The following is a 23,266-nucleotide window of genomic DNA, read 5'->3' on the forward strand; positions in this document are numbered from 1 at the left end:
TGAAATATTTAGTTCTTAAGATGTTTCATAGTAGCTAATCATTACCTTCCTGGTGTCATTTAAAACAAGTCAATTATCCCCTGTTTGTGTGTGTGTGTGTGTGTGTGTGTGTGTGTATTTTAAGAGATTTATTGCAAAGAATTGCCTTATGTGATTGTGGGAGCTCTGAAATCCACTGTTCAGGAGAGGCTGAAACTCAGGAAGGAACTGAAGCTTCAGTCTATAGATGAAATTGCTTCTCCTCCAGTAATGCCTCAGTTCTCCTCTTAAGGCCTTTCAAGGAACTGATTGTGTAGGATAATCCCCTCTACTGAAAGTCAACTTTAATTATAGCTACAAAATGCCTTCACAGCAACTCCTAAATTAGCATTTGATTGAATAATTGAGGCCTGTAGCCAAGCTGACACATAAAATTGACCATCAAGAATGGTAGGTGATGGAGGGAAGGGTCTTGTAGTAGAAAAGAAAGCATAAAAGCATAATAGGTTTACACCCCATCAAAGTGGGATATGGACTAAAAAATTTCCTCTCATAAAATAAATATGGTTGATGTGACACAATTATGCTCTATAATTTCTAAGAAGCCAGGATACATTTCTCAACAACAGGCAATTACTTTTCTGTATGTGTTTAAGGTGACATGACCTTCTTTAATTTAAAGCATGGGAAGATGCTTTATGTAACAGTGAATCACCCTTCCCCCTCCTTGCAACTTGACTTGTCCCCCAGATTTGCCTTTCTAATTCATTCCTTGCTTGTCTGTCAAGGAAAATGGTTTGTTACATTAATATAGTTCTTAAGTTTTTCAGTTATGAATAGCTTTTTAAGGCTTTAATGTAGCTTTTGAAAATTCCCTTATTACTGATCTAAGTATTATCACTGTGGGAGTTGAAGTCATGAGACAATTTTATGGGGGTAATTTCTTGGCAGAGTTAGATTTTGTGCTGAGATCCTGCTGGGCGCTACACACGTTGATGGATGACCCACTGTTTAATAGGACATTTTAGTGTTCGTGTATGTGAGGAATGGATGGGCTAATTAGAGCCTGAGAAGAAAATTCCGCTTTGTGTTATAGGGTTTTGCAAATGGAATAACCCTTGTTCTGTCATTTTCTGGGTCTTTTTTTTTATTCTTCTGTGTGTATGTTTGCCAGATAACTGAAAGTATGAATGTTAAGATTTCGGGTATCCTATTAGAGTGTTTCCAAGAGGCCTGAAGTGAATTACTAAGAAAAACAAGGCAGATGGAGAACTTCTCAATGACTTGCCATAATTTGGCAAAATCCCAAATGAGGGATTGGAATTCCTGCCCTGAAAACCAACTCTTCCCAAAGATTTTTGTATCTGGTTTGCAGAGGGTGATGATGTGTTTTTAAGTTTATGTGTTTATTGTAGGTGGGTCAAATATTGTCTGCTAAACCACTGTCCACACTGCTCCATATTGCTACACATCTGACTGTTTCAAGTATTTGTTATCTGCATAGCCTTGAAAGCTACTTGAGATTTAATAAAATCCACTTTGAATCTGAAGGAGTCAGAGAAGATTCAGGAGTTGTCGGGACTTTGGATGGACAGGAAGGAAAGGAGAGGAGGAAGGGCTTGAAGACCGCTGTGAACAAAAATACACAACTGTTGTTTTCATGGAAAAGACTATGCAGTATATGGATGTTGCTTAGCAGCTTCAAGGACCTTATGTTCTAGCTCAGATTTTAAGACCAACGGTGGGAACAACTGCTATTAAACAGTGTGTAAATAAGAGCTGAGCTTGTCATCCTCACGAATCCTGTCTATATCTCTAATTTTCCATCATCCTGGGAGTGGGGGACACTGGAGAAGGGTAGAGGCCAAAGAGATAAGACATCCTTGTCTACTTTCTGGATGTGGGAGGCAATTTAGGGTGAAAACTATTGCTTAGGAAGGACAGGAAGATCCTGTCAATTTTTCCTTATTATCTGAGGGTAACCTGGATGTTAAGGAAGAGGAAGGGGGTGAAGAGGGTAAGGGAGTACCAAGAGAGAGGAGACACTAAGGGCTGAGAAAGACTCTGAGTCTAAATGAGTCAGAGAAGATTTGGGAGCTGTCAGGACTTCGGATGGACAAGAAGGAAAGGAGAGGAGCGAGGGCTTGAAGAATGCTGTGAACAAAAATATACAACTGGTGTTTTCATGGCCCATGAGATCACAGATGTCTATGAGTTTGGTGGTAGTACTGAATGGGCTTTGCTGGATGAGGTTGGATGGTTTGCTGGATGCTGGTTGGATGAGGCCAGACAGGTAAGCAAGGCTAATATTTATGGAAAGGCTGGTGGTTGCTAGGCAGATATTATTTCACATGTCCACAGTGAATTTCTGACGGCTTTTCCCAATGACTCAGTGGATAAAGAATCTTCTTGCAGTGCAGGAGATTCAGGAGACTTGGGTTCGATCCCTGGGTGGGAAGATCCCCTGGAGGAGGAAATGGCAACCCACTCCAGTATTCTTGCCTGGAGAATTCCATGGACAGAGGAGCCTGGTGGTCTATAGTCCATGGGATTACAAAGAGTTGAACATGATTGAGTAAGCAAACACACATAGACAAGGAAACAAAGGTTAAGACAGTTCAAATATTGTTCAAGTTCTTAATGCAAAACTTGGATTTTAAACCCAGATCCTCTGAATCCAGGGGCTTCCCAGGTGGTACTAGTAGCACTAGTGGTAAAGAATCTGCCTGCCAATGCAAGAGATACAAGAGATGTGGATTTGATCACTGGGTTCAGAAGATCCCCTGGAGGAGGAAATCACAACCCACTCCAGTATTCTTGCCTGGAAAATTCCATGGGCAGAGGAGGCTAGTGGGTTATAGTTCATGGAGTTGTGAAGAGTTGGACTTCTTTTATCCTTCAGACATAATGTATATCCTTTATGTTCATATTATCATAAAGCATTCAGTCTTCTTGTACCCTATATAATGAACTAATGGGTTTTGATTTTATGGGCCAAGTTTATCTACCATATAGATGAAAGTGTGCTTCAGCAGATGTTATTTAATGAGTTTTGTTTTAGCACACTCGATTGGGATAGTTGCTATTGCCCATTTTCTCTAGATAAAAAGATGAAACATGACAGTACATTTGAAAGAATTTTCTTTTCGCAAATTTAGGTTTGGATGGAGCCTGCCAACTGACTTATTCTGAGAATCTGTCTTATGGTGAAGACGATCCCATCTCTGCCCATTCACAGTCCCCTTGTGAGCTGGGGAACACCAGGCACCATGGTGGATCTCCTGGAGAAACCAGCGTGGTCCACAGCCTCAGCCGGCAGTCCACAGAGGGCAGCCTGGAGATGGAGACAGCTTTTAATAACCGGGGATTCGAAGATTCCTATGCTACTGACAGCTCCTCTGTGTGGAGTCCAGAGGCAAGTTGTTTGTTTTCCACTCTTTCCTGGCTTGAATATTGTCAGCTCCCTGGTTCATTGTTTCCCTTCCCTTCCCCGTTCCTCTCCTCCCTTTCTCCCCACCCTTCAAGAAGAAAATTTTTCCAAAAAGGAAGCATTGCTTTGAAAAACAAACACCTAAACAGCCTTTAATGGAAATGTATTTTTTATTCAGATGACCAAGTCCCAGCTCCTATGTGGGCCACTAAAAAAATCATATGTAAGTGAAATCTATCAAAATGGAAAAATAAAAAAGAAGCATTGGTGGCAGATTGAACCCAGCAACAATCAGGCTTCTTTTTTTATGTAAAGGAGTTTTTAGTTCTTTAGGGAGGCTGGATTATTTCCTTCATAGTTTCAATTAAATGGAGTATATACATATTTTTAATACCAAATCTTAAGTTATGAATTTTTGAATATGAGAATTATTTGGGAATGAAACAAAAAGTACAGTGCCCTGCAAATGAAATTATACAAGGTGTTATGATGAAGATCTTACAGTATGAACATATTTATTAGGTCCAAATTGAGCTGAAGTTCTAAGAGATGGCATTAGTCTGTCATGTCTCTCTGTCCATTGACTTTGCTTTTTGGATAAATCTCTGATAAAACATACATTGTCTAATTTCTTTTCCAGTTGAAACTATTCCCAAATATGCCTAAACATCCAGAAGTATGACTGGAGGATTGCCCAGATTCATGTTCATTGAGTCACTGATACTATCTGACCATCTCATCTCATCCTCTGCTGCTCTCTTCTCCTTTTACCTTCAATCTTTGCCAGCATCAGGGTCTTTTCCAATGAGTCAGCTCTTGGCATCAGGACCAAAGTATTGGAGCTTCAGCATCAGTCCTTCCATTTAATATTCAGGGTTGATTTCCTTTAGGATTGACTGGTTTGATCTCCTTGCATGACTTGAAGATACATTAAATATTCTAATATTTAATATGTCTAATACCTACTTTGAAATTAATGTTGATGAAATAACTCATGTAGTTATATAAAACTTGGTGTGAATAGAGGAAGGAGAAGGGTAGATGCATTTTTTTAGTGTCAGTCTGCCTGAGAAATTAAACAGGATGAATCTCTTATTAGAACCTGGACTGTCATACACACCAAATGCTCATCAAGGAGGAAAAAAAAATCACAGAAAATTATGTTTCAAAGCCTGACTGCTAAGGTACTGGAGCACATAGAGAAGGCATAAGGAGATGACACAGGGACATGTCCTGTGTGTAGAGTTATTGCTGAAGTCCAGGGATGGCAACTTAGATATGTGGTTTGTGGCTGGTTAAAAGAAAACCTTCATATAAAGACCCTCAAAGTGTTCTATCTTATACATTTTGTTAAAAAAAAAAAAAAAGCCTGCTTCCTACTGGTTTACTGCCAAGAATCAGATCAAATCCCACACACTAACATTCAACATTTAAAAATATGATTCTTTTTGGCTCTCTCACCACATAAACAGAACAGAACTGTTTACCTGCCTATTGACAGTCTGTCGCCTTGATAACGGTGCCACTGGGCTTGGAATTACTTTCTCCAGGCAACCTCCCGTTTGCCTGCCTCATGGAGCTTCAATAGAAGACTGGGTGTTGAGGGCACTAAATGTTCTCAGGCTCCAAAAATACCCAGACATCGCTGTGTGCTCCATTCAACCTCCTATCTATTTTGAGACAAAAACTGTAATTTGGTGCTCCTACAGTAGAAACTCAGATGCAGTGTGGAGGCAGTTCCTGTAAATGCCTGCTTTGCAGGCTTAGCTCGCCTTTTAAGAATTGATTTATTTGCCTCTTAGCTGTATTAAGAAGCCTCTCTTCCCCTGTGTATCTGGCATCAGGAACACACTGTGGGGCTGTTTACTTTGGGCCACACAGATGACATCAACAGTATCTTGTTAAAACAGAAATGCTTTCAGTTTGATAGAAACATCTTTAAATCTTCATGGGTTTTGCCAATTGTGGCACAAGTGTTCTCATCTTAAAGGGAAACCCAGGATATGAGAGCCAAAGGGATCATTTATTTTGCCTCAGAAGGAAACCGGTCATGCAGTGTGCCTACCTGTTAGGTTGATGGTTTTGCAAGCATTGCTCTTCTCTGCTGGAAAAGGCCATTGACTTTTTCCTGCAGACCCAAGGCTTGGCAGGGACGATGGTGGGAGGGTGGTTGGCGATTTTGAGCACTCAGGGAGGCGGCTGTCCCACTTTTCATCTCTGCTTTCCACTGATTAACTGATTGGCCTTGAGAAGTTAATTAAAATCTGCCAAATGGGGATAAAAATGAAGAGATTTTTACCTTGCAAGAAGGTCAGATGGATTAGCTGTATTAACAGTACCCACCTGAGGAGTGCCTTTAGTTGCCTGGTGATAGGTAGAGTGTGTTGAAATAATTAATTGCTATGAAAATATCAGCCTTCACAAATCTTGGTCTCAGATCAACCCAGGAAGGGACCACAAAGCCCAGTTTTCATGAGCCCTAGCTTGGATTGTACCCATCCAGAGTCTAGCTGTTGCCTGGAGCTGTATCTGATTCAAGATTCTCAGGACAGTTATTTCAGACCCTTCCCCAGGACCTCACCACAAAGCTGCAGATGGAGTGAACATTTATCTGAATGCAGAGCCTGGTAGATAAGTGGGGAGATGCTCATTAACTAGATATTTTTACCTTGGCATTGACATTGATGACAAAGCTGGGAACTGTTAGCTCATATCAAGAGCAGAGGCTTAAAAGGATGTGAAATTCAAAGTAGTGTGTGTTTCCACCTCCCATCTCCTATCTTTTTCCTCTTCATCTCACACACTTACTATGCATGTAAGTAGTTAGGGTGATGACGGGTTTGTGGGGGAGGAAGGTAGACACCATGGTTTCACATGAGATTTGGGACTTTGAGCATTAATACTGGCAAATCTTGGGTAGTTCTGGCTGGTCATATGATTTTGGGGGCAAAGAATGAGTTATTTAGGCATTCTAAGCCTTTGTTCCACTCGCCCCCAAAATGAGGATATTGAAAACCTACCTTATTAGGTTAATGAAAAGTTAATATGAATATCTAAAAAGATAATGTTTCTTAGCTGGATTTTCCAAAAGTACAGCTTACTTTGTTAGGACATGCAGTCCCAGGAATCAAGAGTGAGGGGCAAGGGAAGTGATACAGGGAAGGGAGATCCAGTATGAGAGTGTATAATCCAGTTGTCTACCACTAAGTGTGACTCCTGACTTGATCTTGTGCAACTGTACTATAAGAAACTGTAGAAATTAGTCCTGGGACATCTGTCCAAGGGGAGAAAAATTTACTGCATGGGGCATGAACCCCACACATACTCTGGACTTTATATTCATGGGTGCCAAGAAGTATTCTGTAAATTTCCAAGCCTTGACATCAGCGGATAGGCCTTTGGTTAGAGTTGAGAGTTACCTTGTGTGGGAGGGAGAAAAGACTTTGTTGGTTTGTGCCAGACAGAAGCTCTTTAGAGCCCAGCCTGTAGGGGAAGAAGGAACAAGGGACCACGAAGGTCTGAAGTGCATAAGAACTTGCTTTGTGTCCATAAAGGCTTTAGTGTGCTACCTGGTGTAAGGAATGGCTTTAGTGGGTGTTAACTGTTATTTCTTATGGTCCAGCAAGCAATGTAGAGATGATCAAGGGTAAGTTAAAATAGGTGGGAGTTTTAACAGAAGACTGTGACTTGATTTTTGAGTTGGCATAACTCCTTGGAGACTCGCTTCTAATATTATATCTACACTAGTCAGTTGTATTCAAAAGTCTCTATAGCAACCACTTTTATCACTTGAAACTAAGTACCTCTGAATAGAAACACTCACACATGAATGCATGCTCAGAGGAAAAAATGTAAGAAGCCTAAATTTTCCCTTAAACAAGGAGCCCAAGTTTTCTTGGTAGACTAATGTGAATCTTAAAAGAGAGGGTAATTATTAGACATCTAATAGGTGTCAAGTCCTTTAATTTTCACAGCAACCCTATAGAGTAGGTATCATCTTCCTTTTACTGTTGATTAAAACAGGAAGTGGGAAGGATTAAGTAACTGCCCAGTGTCCTAGAGGTAGTATGTGGTAGACTTGGGATTCTTAACAATATCTCATTCCAGAGAACCATGCACTTTCACCTGAATTCTGTGGGTAAGTTTTGTTGATGAACATGCATTTTTGAGGTGTATTATTATATTTTTAAAAATAGTTTTTTGCTTTTTAAGCTGTTTATTTTATACTGGAGTATAGCGAATTAAAAGTGTTGTCATAGTTTCAGGTGTACAGCAAAGTGATTCAGCCACACATACACAAAGAAACTGGAAAATTCTGAAGGAGATGGGAATACCAGGCCACCTGACCTGCCTCTTGAGAAACCTGTATGCAGGTCAGGAAGCAACAGTTAGAACTGGACATGGAACAACAGACTGGTTCCAAATCAGGAAAGGAGTACGTCAAGGCTGTATATTGTCACCCTGCTTATTTAACTTATATGCAGAGAACATCATGAGAAACGCTGGGCTGGTGGAAGCACTAGCTGGAATCAGGATTGCTGGGAGAAATATCAATAACCTCAGATATGCAGATGACACCACCCTTATGGCAGAAAGTGAAGAGGAACTAAAAAGCCTCTTGATGAAAGTGAAAGAGGAGAGTGAAAAAGTTGACTTAAAGCTTAACATTCAGAAAACTAAGATCATGGCATCTGGTCCCATCACTTCACAGCAAATAGATGGGGACACAGTGAAAACAGTGTCAGACTATTTTTGGGGGCTCCAAAATCACTGCAGATGGTGACTGCAGCCATGAAATTAAAAGACACTTACTCCTTGGAAGGAAAGTGATGACCAACCTAGATAGCATATTAAAAAGCAGAGACATTACTTTGCCAACAAAGGTCTATCTAGTCAAGGCTATGGTTTTTCCAGTGGTCATGTATGGATGTGAGAGTTGGACTATAAAGAAAGCTGAGCACCGAAAAATAGACGCTTTTGAACTATGGTGTTGGAGAAGACTCTTGAGAGTCCCTTGGACTGCAAGGAGATCCAACCAGTCTATCCTAAAGGAGATCAGTACTGGGTGTTCATTGGAAGGACTGATGCTGAAGCTGAAACTCCAGTACTTTGGCCACCTCATGTGAGGAGTTGACTCATTGGAAAAAGCCCTGATGCTGGGAGGGATTTGGGACAGGAGGAGAAGGGGATGACAGAGGATGAGATGGTTGGATGGCATCACTGACTTGATGGACATGGGTTTGAGTAAACTCCAGGAGTTGGTGATGGACAGGGAGGCCTGGCGTGCTGCGATTTATGGGGTCGCAAAGAGTCGGATATGACTGAGCGACTGAACTGAACTGAACTGAACTGATTCTCCCCCAAACCTCCCTGCCACTCAGGCTGCTGTTTAACATGAGCAGAGTTCCCTGTGCTATACAGCAGGACCCTGATTGTTACCCATTTTAAACAGCAGTGTGTACAAATTGATTTAAAAATAAAAGAGTTCTTTGTATTAGCACAGTTGATTTTCTATTACGTAAAGAAGAACTGATTCTTATTTACAGTGAGAATCAGACCAAAATTTAATCATGAGTAAGAGGCATGCCTTCGGAGGGAAAAATCAAATTATGTTGACATTAGTAATAGTTTGTTCAAGGGTGGTTCATTATAGTAAATGTGATTCAGCTCAGTCTTCTCAGTGAGGTCATTGGATCTGACTGGCTGAGGTGAACTGCTGTCTAAAAGTGACATTTTATAACAAGGGGCCATGATTGGAAATAAGCATCAGTTCAGTGATGAGAATAGATATCTACGGAGGCTTGTCTGAGCTGAGGCTTCTTCCACAGCTCCCCAAGTGATACTAGTGGCAAAGATCTGCCTTCCAGTGTAGGAGATATAAGAGGCATGGGTTCAATTCCTGGGTTAGAGAGATCCCCTGGAGCAGGACATGGCAACCCACTCCATTATTGCCTGAAAAATCCCATGGACAGAAGAGCCTGGCAGGCTACAGTCCATAGGGTCATACAGAGTCAAACATGACTGAAGTGATTTGGCACATTAAAACCTCACAATGACTCTCTATCAAGCAGTCACCTTAATGCTCATTTTTCAGCTGAAGTACAGAGAGCATGACCCTTTTGGCCAGGGCCAAAAAGCTAGTCAATGTTGAATTTTAATTTCAACCCAGGTGTTCTGTCCATAAGCCCAGCATTGTATTTGCTAAATGGCTGCAGGGGATGCCCTCCTAAACCCTTCCTTCTCCAAGAGTGACTGGAGGCTAGCTGAGACTTCCTTGCAGCCTGAGAAATGCAGAATCCCAGACCTGACTCCTGGTCCTACTGAATCAGAATTCCCAGATGATTCAAGTCCACTAGAATGTTTGAGAAGCTCTGTCCTAAACCTTTTCTACCATGTAGATAGATAATCTATTAAAGGCTCACCTGTCCATGACCCCCACTAGGATCCTTCTCTGCATGGGCTCCTGGCTCAGAGAGCACAGGCCCAGGCAGTCATTTCTCCTGGGAACTTAAGGAAAAGTTAGCTTTTGGCAATTGCATAATTAACTAATTTTAGTAATTAGTATTAGTATTTCAATTGGTTTCAATGATAGCACTTTGCAAATTGTAAAAGCTTTGTTCATTCATTCCAAAAGCATTCATATGCTTTGAAGGCTCACCATATGTCTGGTGCTGTACCCTCAAGGAACTCACAGTCTGATGGAGAGACCAGGAAACAGACCTTTTTAATGTATGAGGTTATAAGCTATCAGTCCAAAAGTGTGAGGTTCTGAAGAAGCACAGAGGGGCACCATCTTTCCAAGATGCTTTAGGCATTGTTCCATTCCTAACCTTTCCCTCTGTCTACAACAGGAACAGGATGGGACCAATTTTCAGGTGCCACCTGGGGTCCCGGAACCCATCTCAAAATGTGGTGACCTGGATGTCATCTTTGAATATAGAGCTGCCAGCCAGAAGCTCACAGTGACTATTGTCAGAGCGCAGGGCCTCCCGGATAAGGACCGAAGTGGAGTGAACTCCTGGCAAGTGCACGTTGTGCTGCTGCCCAGTAAGAAACAGAGGGGCAGGACAAGCATACAGAGAGGGCCCAACCCCATCTTCAAGGAGAAAGTCACCTTCACCAAGGTGGAGCCCAGAGATGTGGCTGCCAGTGCGGTCCGCTTACGCCTATACGCTGCCCGCAAGATGACCCGGGAGAGAATGATGGGTGAGAGGCTCTTCTATCTCAGCCACCTGCACCAAGATGGGGAAATGAAAGTGACTCTTGTTCTGGAGCCAAGAAGTAATATCAGTGTGAGTATGTTAAATTGTGCTGCTAATGATGTGCTATGTTGGAGGATCTGGAATTGTCAGCCCTTGATGTAATATGTTCAGCCTGTGAATTCAGACACCTTAATTTCTGTTTTATCCTTCTCATCCTTGTGAGCCATGCACTTCACGGTACAATGGGGTTTTTATTTGTGTGTGTGTGTGCCCATAGCGCCTATAACCTGATGGATGTATCCCTATCCATTTTTGGACATGACGACAGCAGAGTAAAGGAGGACACAGGGAAACTGCGAGAGATTTCTTGACCTTCTCATTAGCTGATAAGTGGTTCTACCACCCATCCCCCTGCCCTGACCCCAGTATACATCATGATGCATCTCAGAGATGGGGCTTTCAAAGTGAGGTCCTTAACAAGTGTGCCTGAGTAGGTTACAGAGTAGCCCTGAACTCCAGCCACTTCTAAGACCTTCCATTTATTATGACTGGGCTTCTTCCACATGCCCATCTTCTATGTCCCTGGGTTTCAAGATAAGACAGCAAAGCTTTTATATCTACAAACAAGTAACTCTTTCTTCCTGTGGATGATATATATATCATCCAGTGTGAGAGTCTCCTTCTAAAAATCACATAAAAGATCAGGTAGTTATCTTGGGCTGTTGGGCCAATCAGTCATTCATTCCAAAATGTTTATGAGTGCCTACTATATGTCAGGTGCCATTTTGCCAGAGGAAGGAACAAAACAGGGACTGTCCTTGCAAGGTGAACGAAACAGGAGATGCCTTACAATCTGGTGGCAGACGGTGACAATAGACAGCCGGGGTAGACAGTGACAGAGGCTGTGTTTTCTTTTGAAGGGTCAGAAAAATTATCTTTCAGGTGGTGATATGACACAGAAAACTCAAGGAACCGTAGGAGCCAGCCTGGGTGCCCTGTGACGGACAGGATCTCCAGACAGAGGGGCTGGTACATGTAGACACCAGCGGGTGGGAAGGGGCTTGACTTGTCTGAGGAAGAAGAAAGGAGCCAGAGAGTCCAGACTGTGCTGATGGGAGATCCAGCCACTTACATTTTTAATAGATGTCTCAAAATTCAGACTCCAAATCCTGATTTTTGCCTCACAAAATCTATTTTGGGCTTCCCTGGTTGCTCAGCAGCCTGTCAGTGCAGGAGATGTGGGTTCGAACTCTGGGTTGTGAAGATCCCCTGGAGGAGAAAATGGCAAACCACCCCAGTATTCTTGCTTGGGAAATTCCAGGGACAGAGGAGCCTGGTGGGCGGCAGTCCATGGGGTAGCAAGAGTCAGACAAGACTTAGCAACTAAACAGCAACAAATCTATTTTACCTGCAGTCTTCCCATCTTGGTTAAAGACAATCTCATGCTTTGAATTCAGGTCCAAAATCTTAGAAGTCATTTGTGACTTCTCTCCATCTGAAATCCTACTGGCTTTTTATTAAAAATCCAACCAGAGCCTGACTCTCTGCTGGATTATTGAAATGGCCTCCTAGTCATCTCCCAACTTCCACCTTTGTCCCCTGTAAACTACTTCCAGCTTGGGGACCAGAAGGAGCCTTTAAGACATAAACTAGATCACATCTTTATTGTTGTGGTTCAGTCACTAAGTCATGCCTGACTCTCTGAGACCTCATGAACTGCAGCACATCAGGCTTCCCTCTCTTGTCTCTGTTCAAATTCCTCTTTTTCCCCTAAGCTCAGAGTAGGGTGTGTCTTAAATCCTGGGGAACAGAAGTCATGGGAGTTCAGAGGAGTCATGCATCATAAAGCATGGAGACAGGGATGCTCCCACCCCTGTAACTCTCTGCTGGACCCTGTGCTTTGTGATGGGGGCACAGAGCTGAGTAGGGGAAATGAGCTATGTGAAAGAACCTTGAAGTAAAAATCCTCCCATTTACCTGTTGTTTGTTGAGTGTGGTTATCAGCTAGGCGCTGGACAATGCACTGTGGCAGACTGGGGGGTTTATAATATAAGGCTGGGGATTAGAGGGGAGAGGCAAGCTGTGTAGCGACAGGTGTCACAGTGGACACTTCTGCACAAGCCCAGGGGATGGGGTGGCCCTCACCCCAAACTAAGCAAGTATTTCCTTGTGGGATTATCATCATCTAGACAAAAGGGGCCATAAGGCATCTCTTAAAACCACCTTGCCCTGTAGTTTATAAATTGTGTGTGCTCAATTGCTTCAGTGGTGTCCGACTCTGCAACCCTTTGGACCGTAGCCCAACAGGCTCCTCTGTCGTGGCAAGAATACTGGAGTGGGTTGTTATTTCCTTCTCCAAGTTTATAAATTATGTCCCATGAAAACCTCTGTGGGCTCTATAGGGATGCCTGTGGCTTTGTAAACAGGGTAGTTTCCTAAGATGTTAAGAAATATTTGATTTCTTTCAATGCATTTATTTATCAAGGTTCCTGATGAGAAATTTTAGGAAATGATTTCAGATGTTGAGAAGAAAGATTTGAGAAGAGTCCGATGCACATGTTTCTTTTTCTGAAATTTATTTTTAATTGGAGGATAATTGCTTTACAATGTCATGTTCATTTCCACCATACATCAACAGGCATATACATATGTTCCCTCCCTCTTGAACCTCCCTTCCATCACCCACCCTATCCCACCCCTCTAGCTTGTCACAGAGTCTGATGCACATGTTTCTGATGGAGAAGGTGGTGGCTCCAGGAGGCTGGCTAGCCTGCCCTCAGAGCCCATTCCCCCTCCTGCTTCTTGAGTGAGAGTCAGTGTCCTGACCTCCTTTGCTCTCCTTCTCCTGGCATGTCTGGTGCACAGAGGCAGATGCTTTGGAGAAGCAATATGTGAATATATGACAGATAGTGTGGGCTCCGCTGGTACCTAAGGTTTCTAAGACACACAGTCCTTGTGTCAACTTCCTTACTAAACAGTTGTGAAAGTGCTCACATTCAATAGAATTCATTTCCTTAGGAAGAAAAAAAAAATGTAGCATCTGCTGTATTCCTGACAACCTTAAAAAGCAGAACTGGGAGCCAAATGTTCTTTGGGGTGGTAGGCAGCCAGTGGTCATTTCTTTTCTGGTGAAGGCAAGATGCCTCCTATATTGTTGAATTCCTCAAGAAGCTGCAGGAAACAGAAGCTGAACTCATGCCTGGGGTGGACGTGAAACATTTGAGCACAAATTGCACGGGAGGGAATTTGGATCTATATTAAATGTCTTCTTAGCTCTCCATGTATCTTTCTGGGTTTGATTTACACTAGTAATAACATCTTTGTCCATTTTGTCTTTAGAGAGGAAAGGGTGAATGGAGACAGCGCTTGAAACAAATATGTCAGCTAATAATGCAGGGGATCCCATCCAGGACTGCGCTCCCCAGGCCCTATTATCATTCACACAGAGTGCGCCCTTAGTAATCTTTGGCAGCAGTGGAGACTGGGGCCACAATTTCGCCAAACATATCAGCTTTCTGTATGGGAGAAAGCACAGCCGGGGCCAATGGATCCTTTGTTGTTCTTCCCCTCCAGAGTGGAGAGTCTCCGCTCAGCCCATCTGCAGTGTCTCACAGTGATAGCGCTTCATCCACGCAGTCGCTGTCGCATGGAGGGGCGCCAGAACTGTTGGTGGGGCTGTCATACAATGCCACAACAGGGCGATTATCCGTGGAGATGATCAAAGGCAGCCATTTCCGAAACCTCGCTGTGAACAGAGCACCTGGTAAGTTCATGCCTATACCCCCAGCTCTGGTCCTCCCAGAGGCAGGCAAAAGGCTGTGCCTGCTTTCATCTCAATTCTGTAACTTGTAAAATAAAAATGATCTTGGTGTGATTTAGACAATTTTTACCAAATGATGCCTCTGGATTTTTCAAATACTTTTCTGTTTAATTAAATTGAAGGCTTCTGTGATACCTGGATGAATCTTGATATAAAACAGGCTGACCTCTGTGAGTGTATTGAGGGGAAAAGAATGATGTCTTTTCAGCAGCATAACATGTATAAACAATTAAAATCTGCTAATAGGTGCCAGGCCCTCAAATTCTTTGAAGAGGCAGAGTTCAGTCTTTGGAGCCAGGCAGACTTGGGATCTAACTCCAGCTCTGCTCATTTACCTGGTAGCTTTGCTCTGATCCTATACATTTTACCTCTCTTTCTGAACCTCAGAAAACTCATCTGGAACAAAGGAATAGTAAGAGCACCTTCCTCATGTGTTGTTTTGGGGCTTAAAAAAATTATTTATGTAGAACATTTAGCATAGTGCCTGACACATAGTGAGCATGCAAGAAATGTGAGTGGTTATGTTGTGGATGGCAGAGGAGGTGGAGTAAGAAGACATAGGCAATCCAGGCCTGACTCACCAGGGAACCTTCTGAGATTACCCCTGGAAAGAGCAGCTCAAAACATACCCCATAGTGGCTGTCCAGGGCTCAGAAAGCCAGAATAAAAGTGTTGCTGCTGCCAACTGCCCGAACTGCCTCTCAGTACCCAAGAAACTAGAGATTGAACCTTGGAATAATGCTAAAAAATCAGCTCACATTTAATGATCTTGCTCATTAGCAGAAACAGCTTAAGAAAGGGTGGGAAGATGGTTTCTGTCTTACTTCTGTCTGCTGGATCTCATGTAACATCTAATTAGAGGAATCTAATTTATATCTAGAATGCTAGCTGCAAGAGAGTCAGGGAAATGCTGTTGAAATTCCAGCCTTTTGAGTCCAAGAAGGTAAAATAGACGTGGCTAGGGTAGAGTGTGAGTGAGTCTGTTCTCCACAGACTGCCAAATCTTTTCTGAAATAAGTATCAGGTCAGTAACAACACGATAGGCTGCATGAGCCAATGGACTCTGGCCTCACCTGTCCACACCAAGCGAAGAGCCAGCCAAGCTGGTGGAAAAAGGTCAGCTCCTACAACCAAATCTGGACTCTCACTCCTTTTACTCTCTAACTGTGCCACCACCCACAATGTCTCTGTTCAGTAGTATCTTGTTAGTCGGTCTGTATTAAAGCCATTAGAGCAAGTTAGTAAGGAAAACACAACAGTTTGGATAACAGAAGAGACCAGGGGCATAAACCATATTCTGTATCAAGGCTCAGAACCATGTAAGAGCTATTTAAAATCCATAGTACATATTGATTATTAATTGCATGGATAGATGCTCCTTTCTAGATATAGCTTTTAAAAAATAGCTCCAGATTTACTAAAGATCTGGATTTACTACTTTTCCTGTAGAACTTTTGCTGGTCTCTTTTTCTGTCTTCTGAGATTTGGTGAGATCTGAACAATTTAGGAGGAAGAAGATGGTGCAGCTGCAGATAACGATGAGGGAGATGGACCACACAATCATGGCCTATTCCAATGCATGTTGGGAGGCTTTAATTTGCATGTTTAGAGGTTCCGGGCAATATAGGGGAGAAAGACAGTATGGTGGCTAAGAAAGCATCAACTGGAGGATGCCAAACTAAGGTTTTTGCCACTTGCTAGCTGTGAGTTACTGAATTTTTTTGACTCTGTTTTCTTATTTGTAAAATGGGATCATAATAATATATACTTTTCAGGTAGGGATATTACATGTAAAACTGTGCTTTGAGAATGGTGCTAAGGTATCTTTCCACATTTCTTTATAAAAGAGAATATGCCAAAAAGGAAACTATTATAACAAATACTTAAAATTGAGTAGGAAAACAAGGCAAGTCCTCATTTTGAAATTGATTTCCTTCTAGAAGTTTAAGTCAGATTGGCATTTATTACATGGTTTTAGATAGAATAGTGATGCAGTGTAACTGAAAATGTAACTGACATGCTGTATCTTTGCAACCAGAGTAATAGAAGACAATGTTGGTGTGATGCTATTAATTAAAACAGAAACCCAATAGTGAAGACAAAAGTTTTTTGTTTACATGGAATGCTAGTACTTAAGGAAAAACCAGTTTAATTAGGATGGACTGACAAAGTAGAAGGTTCTTTTGTGGAGACTCTAAAAGGGGCCTCTTGGTACTTTCAAGGGCTTGAGATGTTGACGATGTTGGCCTTTCATTATGTCTCACTTCTTTATGCCACTAGCAGGACTTTGGCAGTCATAAGGCAAGCTTAGGGTACAGTTTGAGTTCCCATATGGAAGAGAATAAGAGAAAGGATGAGGGAACAAGAGTTTTATGAGGTAACTGAGCAGCATTGGAAGAAAGAGAGGGAGAAGAGGAAACGATGCAAGCTGGGAAATGAATGGGCCTGAAGTGGGGAATGGGGACACTGCCAGTTGCACTCATCTCCATGGAGAAAGTGGAGAGAGGGCAGGGGGGACAGGACCCTGCGTCAGAGTCCACCCTGAGGGCGCTGCCTGCGGGAGGGAGGCGTGGGTAGAAACATGTGCGTGAAGGTCACAAATCCTGTCCTTGAGACCCTCAGCTCAGTGGCAGTCACCTCCTCTGTAGAAAGGGGTCATCAATCCTGCCTTGCAGGGTGGCATTGATAATGTAAAGAATGGTTCTTAAGGTAGTCCAAAGGAAAAGAAGTTGAGCCTGATGACTAGAACTTCTATAGAATGCCAAAGGTGCTAAATCTTGATGGAAAGAGACAAAGGCTAGAATTTAGAAGTGAGGATCTTTTGCATCAAAGTATTTTGTCAGCCAAAAGATAACTTTAAATTTGCCAACTTGAACCAGCTAGATGACTGTTCGATATTTTAAGCTTTTCCTTCTAAGCAAGATAGAGGAGAGGTGGACTAATAATAGATGCAGTTACCCTTCTCTTTTCTGGCCTTAGAAGAAATAAGCCACCAGATGTATGCTCCTCTCCCCAAATCCCTGGGGGAGAAGGCCCAGTGAGAGGCAGGTTTAGCTCCAGTGGGCAGGAGCCAGTGGGAGCATCCCTGAAGATGAGTGTCTGCCACACCTCCCCACCCCAGAATGGTTAAAACTAAAAAGACTGATTCCCTCAAATGTTGGTGAGGATGTGGCAAATACTTTCTTGGTGGGAGTGTAAAATGGAATAACAGCTTTGGGAGAAGGCCTGATGGTGTCTCATATAGCTGAACATGCACTGAAAATCCAGTTCTATTCTTGGGCATTTGTCCATAAGTTAAAAAAAGAGACTTTCATTAGAAGGTTTATAGCAGCTTTATTACAGTGTACAAAAATGGCAAAGAGCCCTTATGTCCTCATAATTGAATAAATAGATTAAGATATATTTTGTATAGTAGAATACTATTCAGCAATAAAAAGGAATGAAATTAACTGAGGCATTCAACAACATGGAGGAATCTCAAGAACATACCAAGTACCTACTGCATGATTCCATTTATATGAATTTCTAAAACAGGCAAAATTTGTTTAAACATATAGTGAGGAAAAAAAGCAGAGGAGTGGTTGCTTCAGGATTGGTATTGGCATCAAGATGACTGGGCATGGACATGAGGGAGTATTCTGGGGTGATGGACATATTCTGTATTTTGATAGGGATGTGGGTTAAATGGATGTTTGCATTTGTTAAAACTTACTGAATGGTGCTAGGCTTCGTGCACTTCACTGCATGTAAATTTTACCTTATAATATGAAAGAACCATAAATTATTGAACTCTAGTTAATGAAACATATGCTGAAATGTTTAGGGATAAAGAACAATGATGGCTACAGGTATGACAGATTGATGGATAGATAGATGTATAGATATATGAGAAAGCAAAGTCTGTTATCTCAGGCTACTATAGCAAAGATACCATAGGTTGGGTGGCTTAGGCCGGGTGAACCCGAACTCTTGGATCTAATGCCTGATGATCTGAGGTGTAGCTGATGTAACATTACTAGAAATAAGGTGCACAATATAATGTGCTTGAATCATCCTGAAACCATTCCCCGACCAATGCATGGAAAAATTGTCCTTCACAAAACTGGTCCCTGGTGTCAAAATAGTTGGGGACTGCTGGCATAGACAACAGAAATTTTTTTTTCTTGCAGTTCTGGAGGCTTGGAAATCCAAGATCAATTTGGATTTGATCAGCTAATTTGGTTCCTGGTAAAAACCCTCTTTTTGGTTTTCAGGCAGATATCTTGCTGTATCTTCACATGATGGAGAGAGAGAGTACCTCTATCTCATGGCCCTTCTCCTAAGGGCACTGATTCCATTCATGAGGGCTCCACCCTCATGACCTGATTACCTCCCAAAGATCCCACATTCAAATACTGTCACATTGGGGATAAAGGCTTCGACATATGAATTTTGGTAGGACACATCAGGCCATAGCATAGGTGGAACAAAATATGACAATGGAAGAATCTAGGTGATGAATATATGGGTATCCACTGTATAATTATTTCAAATTTTCAGCATACTTGAAATTTGTTATAAAATAATAGCCATAAAAAACTGGTCTGGTCTGGAATAGTTCAGTTGGGCTAGGTAGATAAAAATAAAACATGAATGAAGCTATTGATAGGGAATACTGTGGTGGGCATTACATTGTTTTTTAAATTATGGTGAAATCTCAAGGTCCACCCTTGATTCAACCTTGGACAGAACAGACAGGGTATCAATCAAATAACCTGAGGTCATCTTCTATAGCATCTTTCATAAACCACATCCATCCCAAGACAATTTGATTGGGCATTTCTTTCTTTCTAACTTTAACCTTTTCTCTATTCATCAGATAGATAAATAGATTTTTATATCTACATCCCTCTTCCTGCCATCTTCCCTCCCTCTCTCCCTTCTTTTCTCTTTCCCTTTTTTCCTCCCTCCCTCCCTTCTTTCCTTCCTTCCTTCTGTTTTGGTGAAAATGCCCATATTATAAAAATTTAAATATGTTTACATATATTTTTCAAATCATAGGTGGACCAGGGAAGGTAAAATAGGCTATTTGAAAATTACTGGAACTACTCCATAGAACCTATTCAGAAACAATCCATAAACAAGTTAACAAAATGAACTAATCTTAGCTCAAAGCAGGTAACAATGTGTCAAGAACCATTCTGGGCACTTTCAAGGTAAAATCTCACTTAGTACAAGAGATCATTATTGTTGTCATATTTGCTATTAAGACAGTACAGGCTAGTCTACAAACATGATGACAAGGAATAGTCTCCACATCTGTACATGGCAGATGATCTAGGTGAAAAACCCTCTTTCAGTATCTGCTAGACATCTGAAATCCTTATACAGAAGCTTTTGAAGAAGTCACCATTGAGAATTGGAAGTATTTGATTATCTTTTGAATTTGGCTTTATGGGAAAACAATTCACTAACAGTTTAGCAACTCTGTTCCGTTCTTTTCTTGGGCTTACCACCCAATTACTGCATGGCCTGGACAATTGTTTTAACCTCTCAGAATTTCATTTACTTCCCTATTAAGTGGGGTTAACAAGTTAATGCTACCTATACAAGTCTATATTTTAAAAAGTTAGCTATTCTGTTGGCAGGTTCTGTTTCTCCATCCTTCTCCAGTGTGTTACTGCATTGTGTATATACACACGTATAATGGTCCCTGTCAAAAATTATCATTAGGATGTTCCCTCTAGTTAAAAACAATGTGTTCCCCAGCTTGTCAGTGTGTGCATGATTAGCCACATTTGATAATTACATCCCAGATGATAATACTTACAGCAGCAGCATATTAACCTTGTTAGGCATTCACAATAGCAGAGACTAGAGGAAGGAAAAACAAAAAAGCAAATCAAGCAGGCTCGTGTTTAGTGTGAAGAACAGATGGGAAGCAGGGGGATAACCTCTATGGATGAAACACAGGGAAAAAAGGACTACACAGAAATAAATGAATATAGGATATACCACCTTCTTTTAAAATATTGGTCCAGTTTTCAGTTAAGTATAGTAAACACTTATTAATAGCCATTACATGTTCAGAATTAAGGTCAATACATATGAAGATTTATGTGCAGCAATAACTTTTTGACTGCATATGTGATGTTCCTTTACTTATATCACCTCATTTAATTCTCACAACAATGTCAAAGTTAGAAAATCTGAAAAGCAACAGAAGAGAAAATACAGTTACCATAGTATGTGAGTTATATCTCAATAAAACCAATTAAAAAAAAAAAAACACTCGGCTTTCTTCAGAAGAATGACAGACTGTGGACAGCCTTGTTAGCAGCAACAATAGAAGCCTGAAGACAAGGGGAGAATATCATCACAGGCTTGAGAAAGAAAACAACTCTCAATTTATTCTTTTCAAGTGACAGAAGAATAAAGATCTTTTTTTCTTTTACAAAGCTTGAAAGGGTTTATCACTGGAAGAACTACTAACTGGTGTGATTTCAGGGAGAAAGAAATGGAACCTGAAAGGAGTAAAGTGCAAGAAAGGAAATGAACAACAGGCACAAAAAGATCAACATGTAGGTAAATGTGAGCATGTGTAGACTGCATAAAGCAGAAATAGCAAAAGTGGGAAATGTGCCTGATATTGGGACTACAGCAATAATGTGGAATTGAAATTCCTGGCAGGAATAATATGAAAGATGTGAAGGGGGGACAGAAATCAAAGAATTCTAAGGTACTTATGCTACTTAGAAAGAGGGTGAAAGTGAAAGTTGCTCAGTCGTGTCCGACTCTTTGCGGCCCCATGGACTACACAGTCCATGGAATTCTCCAGGCCAGAATACTGGAGTGGGTAGTCATTCCCTTCTCCAGGAGATCTTCCCAGCCCAGGGATCAAACTCAGGTCTCCCGCATTGCAGGCAGATTCTCTGCCAACTGAGCCACAGAAAGAAGGTAGAGGTATTGATTCATTTTGGACAGTAAATAAAGGGTTCATGTTAAAATTTTAATACAACTTTTAACCCAGTAGAGAGACCAAATTAGAATAAAGAAAATTCAGTTAATCCAATAGAAAGCAGAAAGATATATTTAAAAGCCTAGAAAATGCAGAATAGATGGCATAAACAAAATCAATAAAAATAAATCAAAATCTATTGGTGATAATAATAAATGTCAAGGGACTAAAACTGCTTTGTTAATGATAGATATAGCATTAGGTTAATATTTCTCTTCCTCCCAATCTCTCCCTATCTCTCTCTCCTCACATCCTCTCACTTCTACTACATTTTATATTGGGTGTCCACCTAACCTCATAATGTTTAAGAAAAAGAAACACTAATTACCAATAAATTGGGCTTGGTTCTGGAATGCAAGAATGACTTAACATTAGGGAAATCTAATGTATTTAATAGCTCACTATACCAACTGATTTATAAGAAAACTTTATCATGTCAATAATTGCAAAAGAAGCTCTTGATGAAATACACTATGCTTTATTGGCAAAAATAACTCACAGCAGATGAATAATAGAAGATGTATCAGTATAGGCAAAGTTATGATGCAATAACAAATTCTGCAGAGTTCATGGCTTAATACAGCAAAGCTTTATTTCTCCCTTTCATCACAATCCAAAGTAAGGCAGGCAATGTTCCTCTAAGCTATGAGTAAGGGATACAAATTCTTTCCATTTAATGAGGTGATAATATTATGTTCAAAATGTGACCAGCCTTGTTGTCATGGAAGGAGAAGAGACAGGGGGAGTGACTGACTTCAGCTGTGATTGAAGGTAATGTATTACTTCTAGGATTCTATATTCAGAAGTCAGTCACATGGCTCAATCATCTCAAATCTGGTGTGAAACCTTCATCCTTAATTTGATATTAACCCAAGTCACTATCACATTATTCACCCAAGAAGGTTTATTGAGCCTTTGTTGTTTGAAGCCATTTAAAATTTATCTCTTACTATTTGGAGATCTGGAAGCAAGGAACTTTTCTTTTTTTTTTTTTTTTCCATTTATTTTTATTAGTTGGAGGCTAATTACTTTACATCATTGCAGTGGTTTTTGTCATACATTGAAATGAATTAGCCATGGATTTACATGTATTCCCCATCCCGGTCCCCCCTCCCACCTCCCTCTCCACCCGATCCCTCTGGGTCTTCCCAGTGCACCAGGCTTGAGCACTTGTCTCATGAACCCAACCTGGGCTGGTGATCTGTTTCACCCTAGATAATATACATGTTTCGATGCTGTTCTCTTGAAACATCCCACCCTTGCCTTCTCCCAGAGTCCACAAGTCTGTTCTATACATCTGAGTCTCCTTTTCTGTTTTGCATATAGGGTTATCGTTACCATCTTTCTAAATTCCATATATATGTGTTAGTATACTGTAATGGTCTTTGTCTTTCTGGCTTACTTCGCTCTGTATAATGTCTGAATCTCAGGATTCTCTTTCTTTTTCCTTGCACATTCATCTTTCCCAAGGGTACTTTTCACCTCTCCCCAGCCTCTAGATGAAGCCAGTAGTAGTGAATACACACTTCTAACATTCTGTTTTTCAATCTTTTTCCTTATAACTACAAATATTAGGCATATGTGCTTCCTTCCAAGTGATAGCATATGAGTTTACCATCACTTAATATGGATGATGGATCGCCACTATCCTAGCCTCTGATAGGAGTTTCTTCATCACCTGGCACTAACTTCTAGGCCAGTGGTCTTCTCGTATTTTTGTTTTAGTTGCATTCCAGTTCAGATTACTGATTACTTTGTCACACTTTTGTCAGGAAAATACAAAATACTCTAACTATATTGTGAATCAGAAGTTGTTTCTTATAGGCTTCAAGCATGGG

At 41.2% G+C, this 23,266-nt stretch overlaps 1 protein-coding gene across 1 annotated transcript in view; it reads left to right on the forward strand.

The window, feature by feature from the left end:
* The window catches only part of SYT16 (synaptotagmin 16), a 287,736-nt gene that overhangs the window by 240,846 nt on the left and 23,624 nt on the right, over positions 1–23,266 (forward strand). The window contains exons 4-6 of the mRNA XM_070469445.1: positions 3,138–3,394; positions 10,261–10,701; positions 14,185–14,374. Of these exons, the coding sequence (XP_070325546.1) occupies positions 3,138–3,394; positions 10,261–10,701; positions 14,185–14,374 (888 nt within the window). The remainder of the gene's footprint in view (positions 1–3,137; positions 3,395–10,260; positions 10,702–14,184; positions 14,375–23,266) is intronic.

Source organism: Odocoileus virginianus, chromosome 6 (genome assembly GCF_023699985.2).
Source record: "Odocoileus virginianus isolate 20LAN1187 ecotype Illinois chromosome 6, Ovbor_1.2, whole genome shotgun sequence".
NCBI classification, from domain to species: Eukaryota; Metazoa; Chordata; class Mammalia; order Artiodactyla; family Cervidae; genus Odocoileus; species Odocoileus virginianus.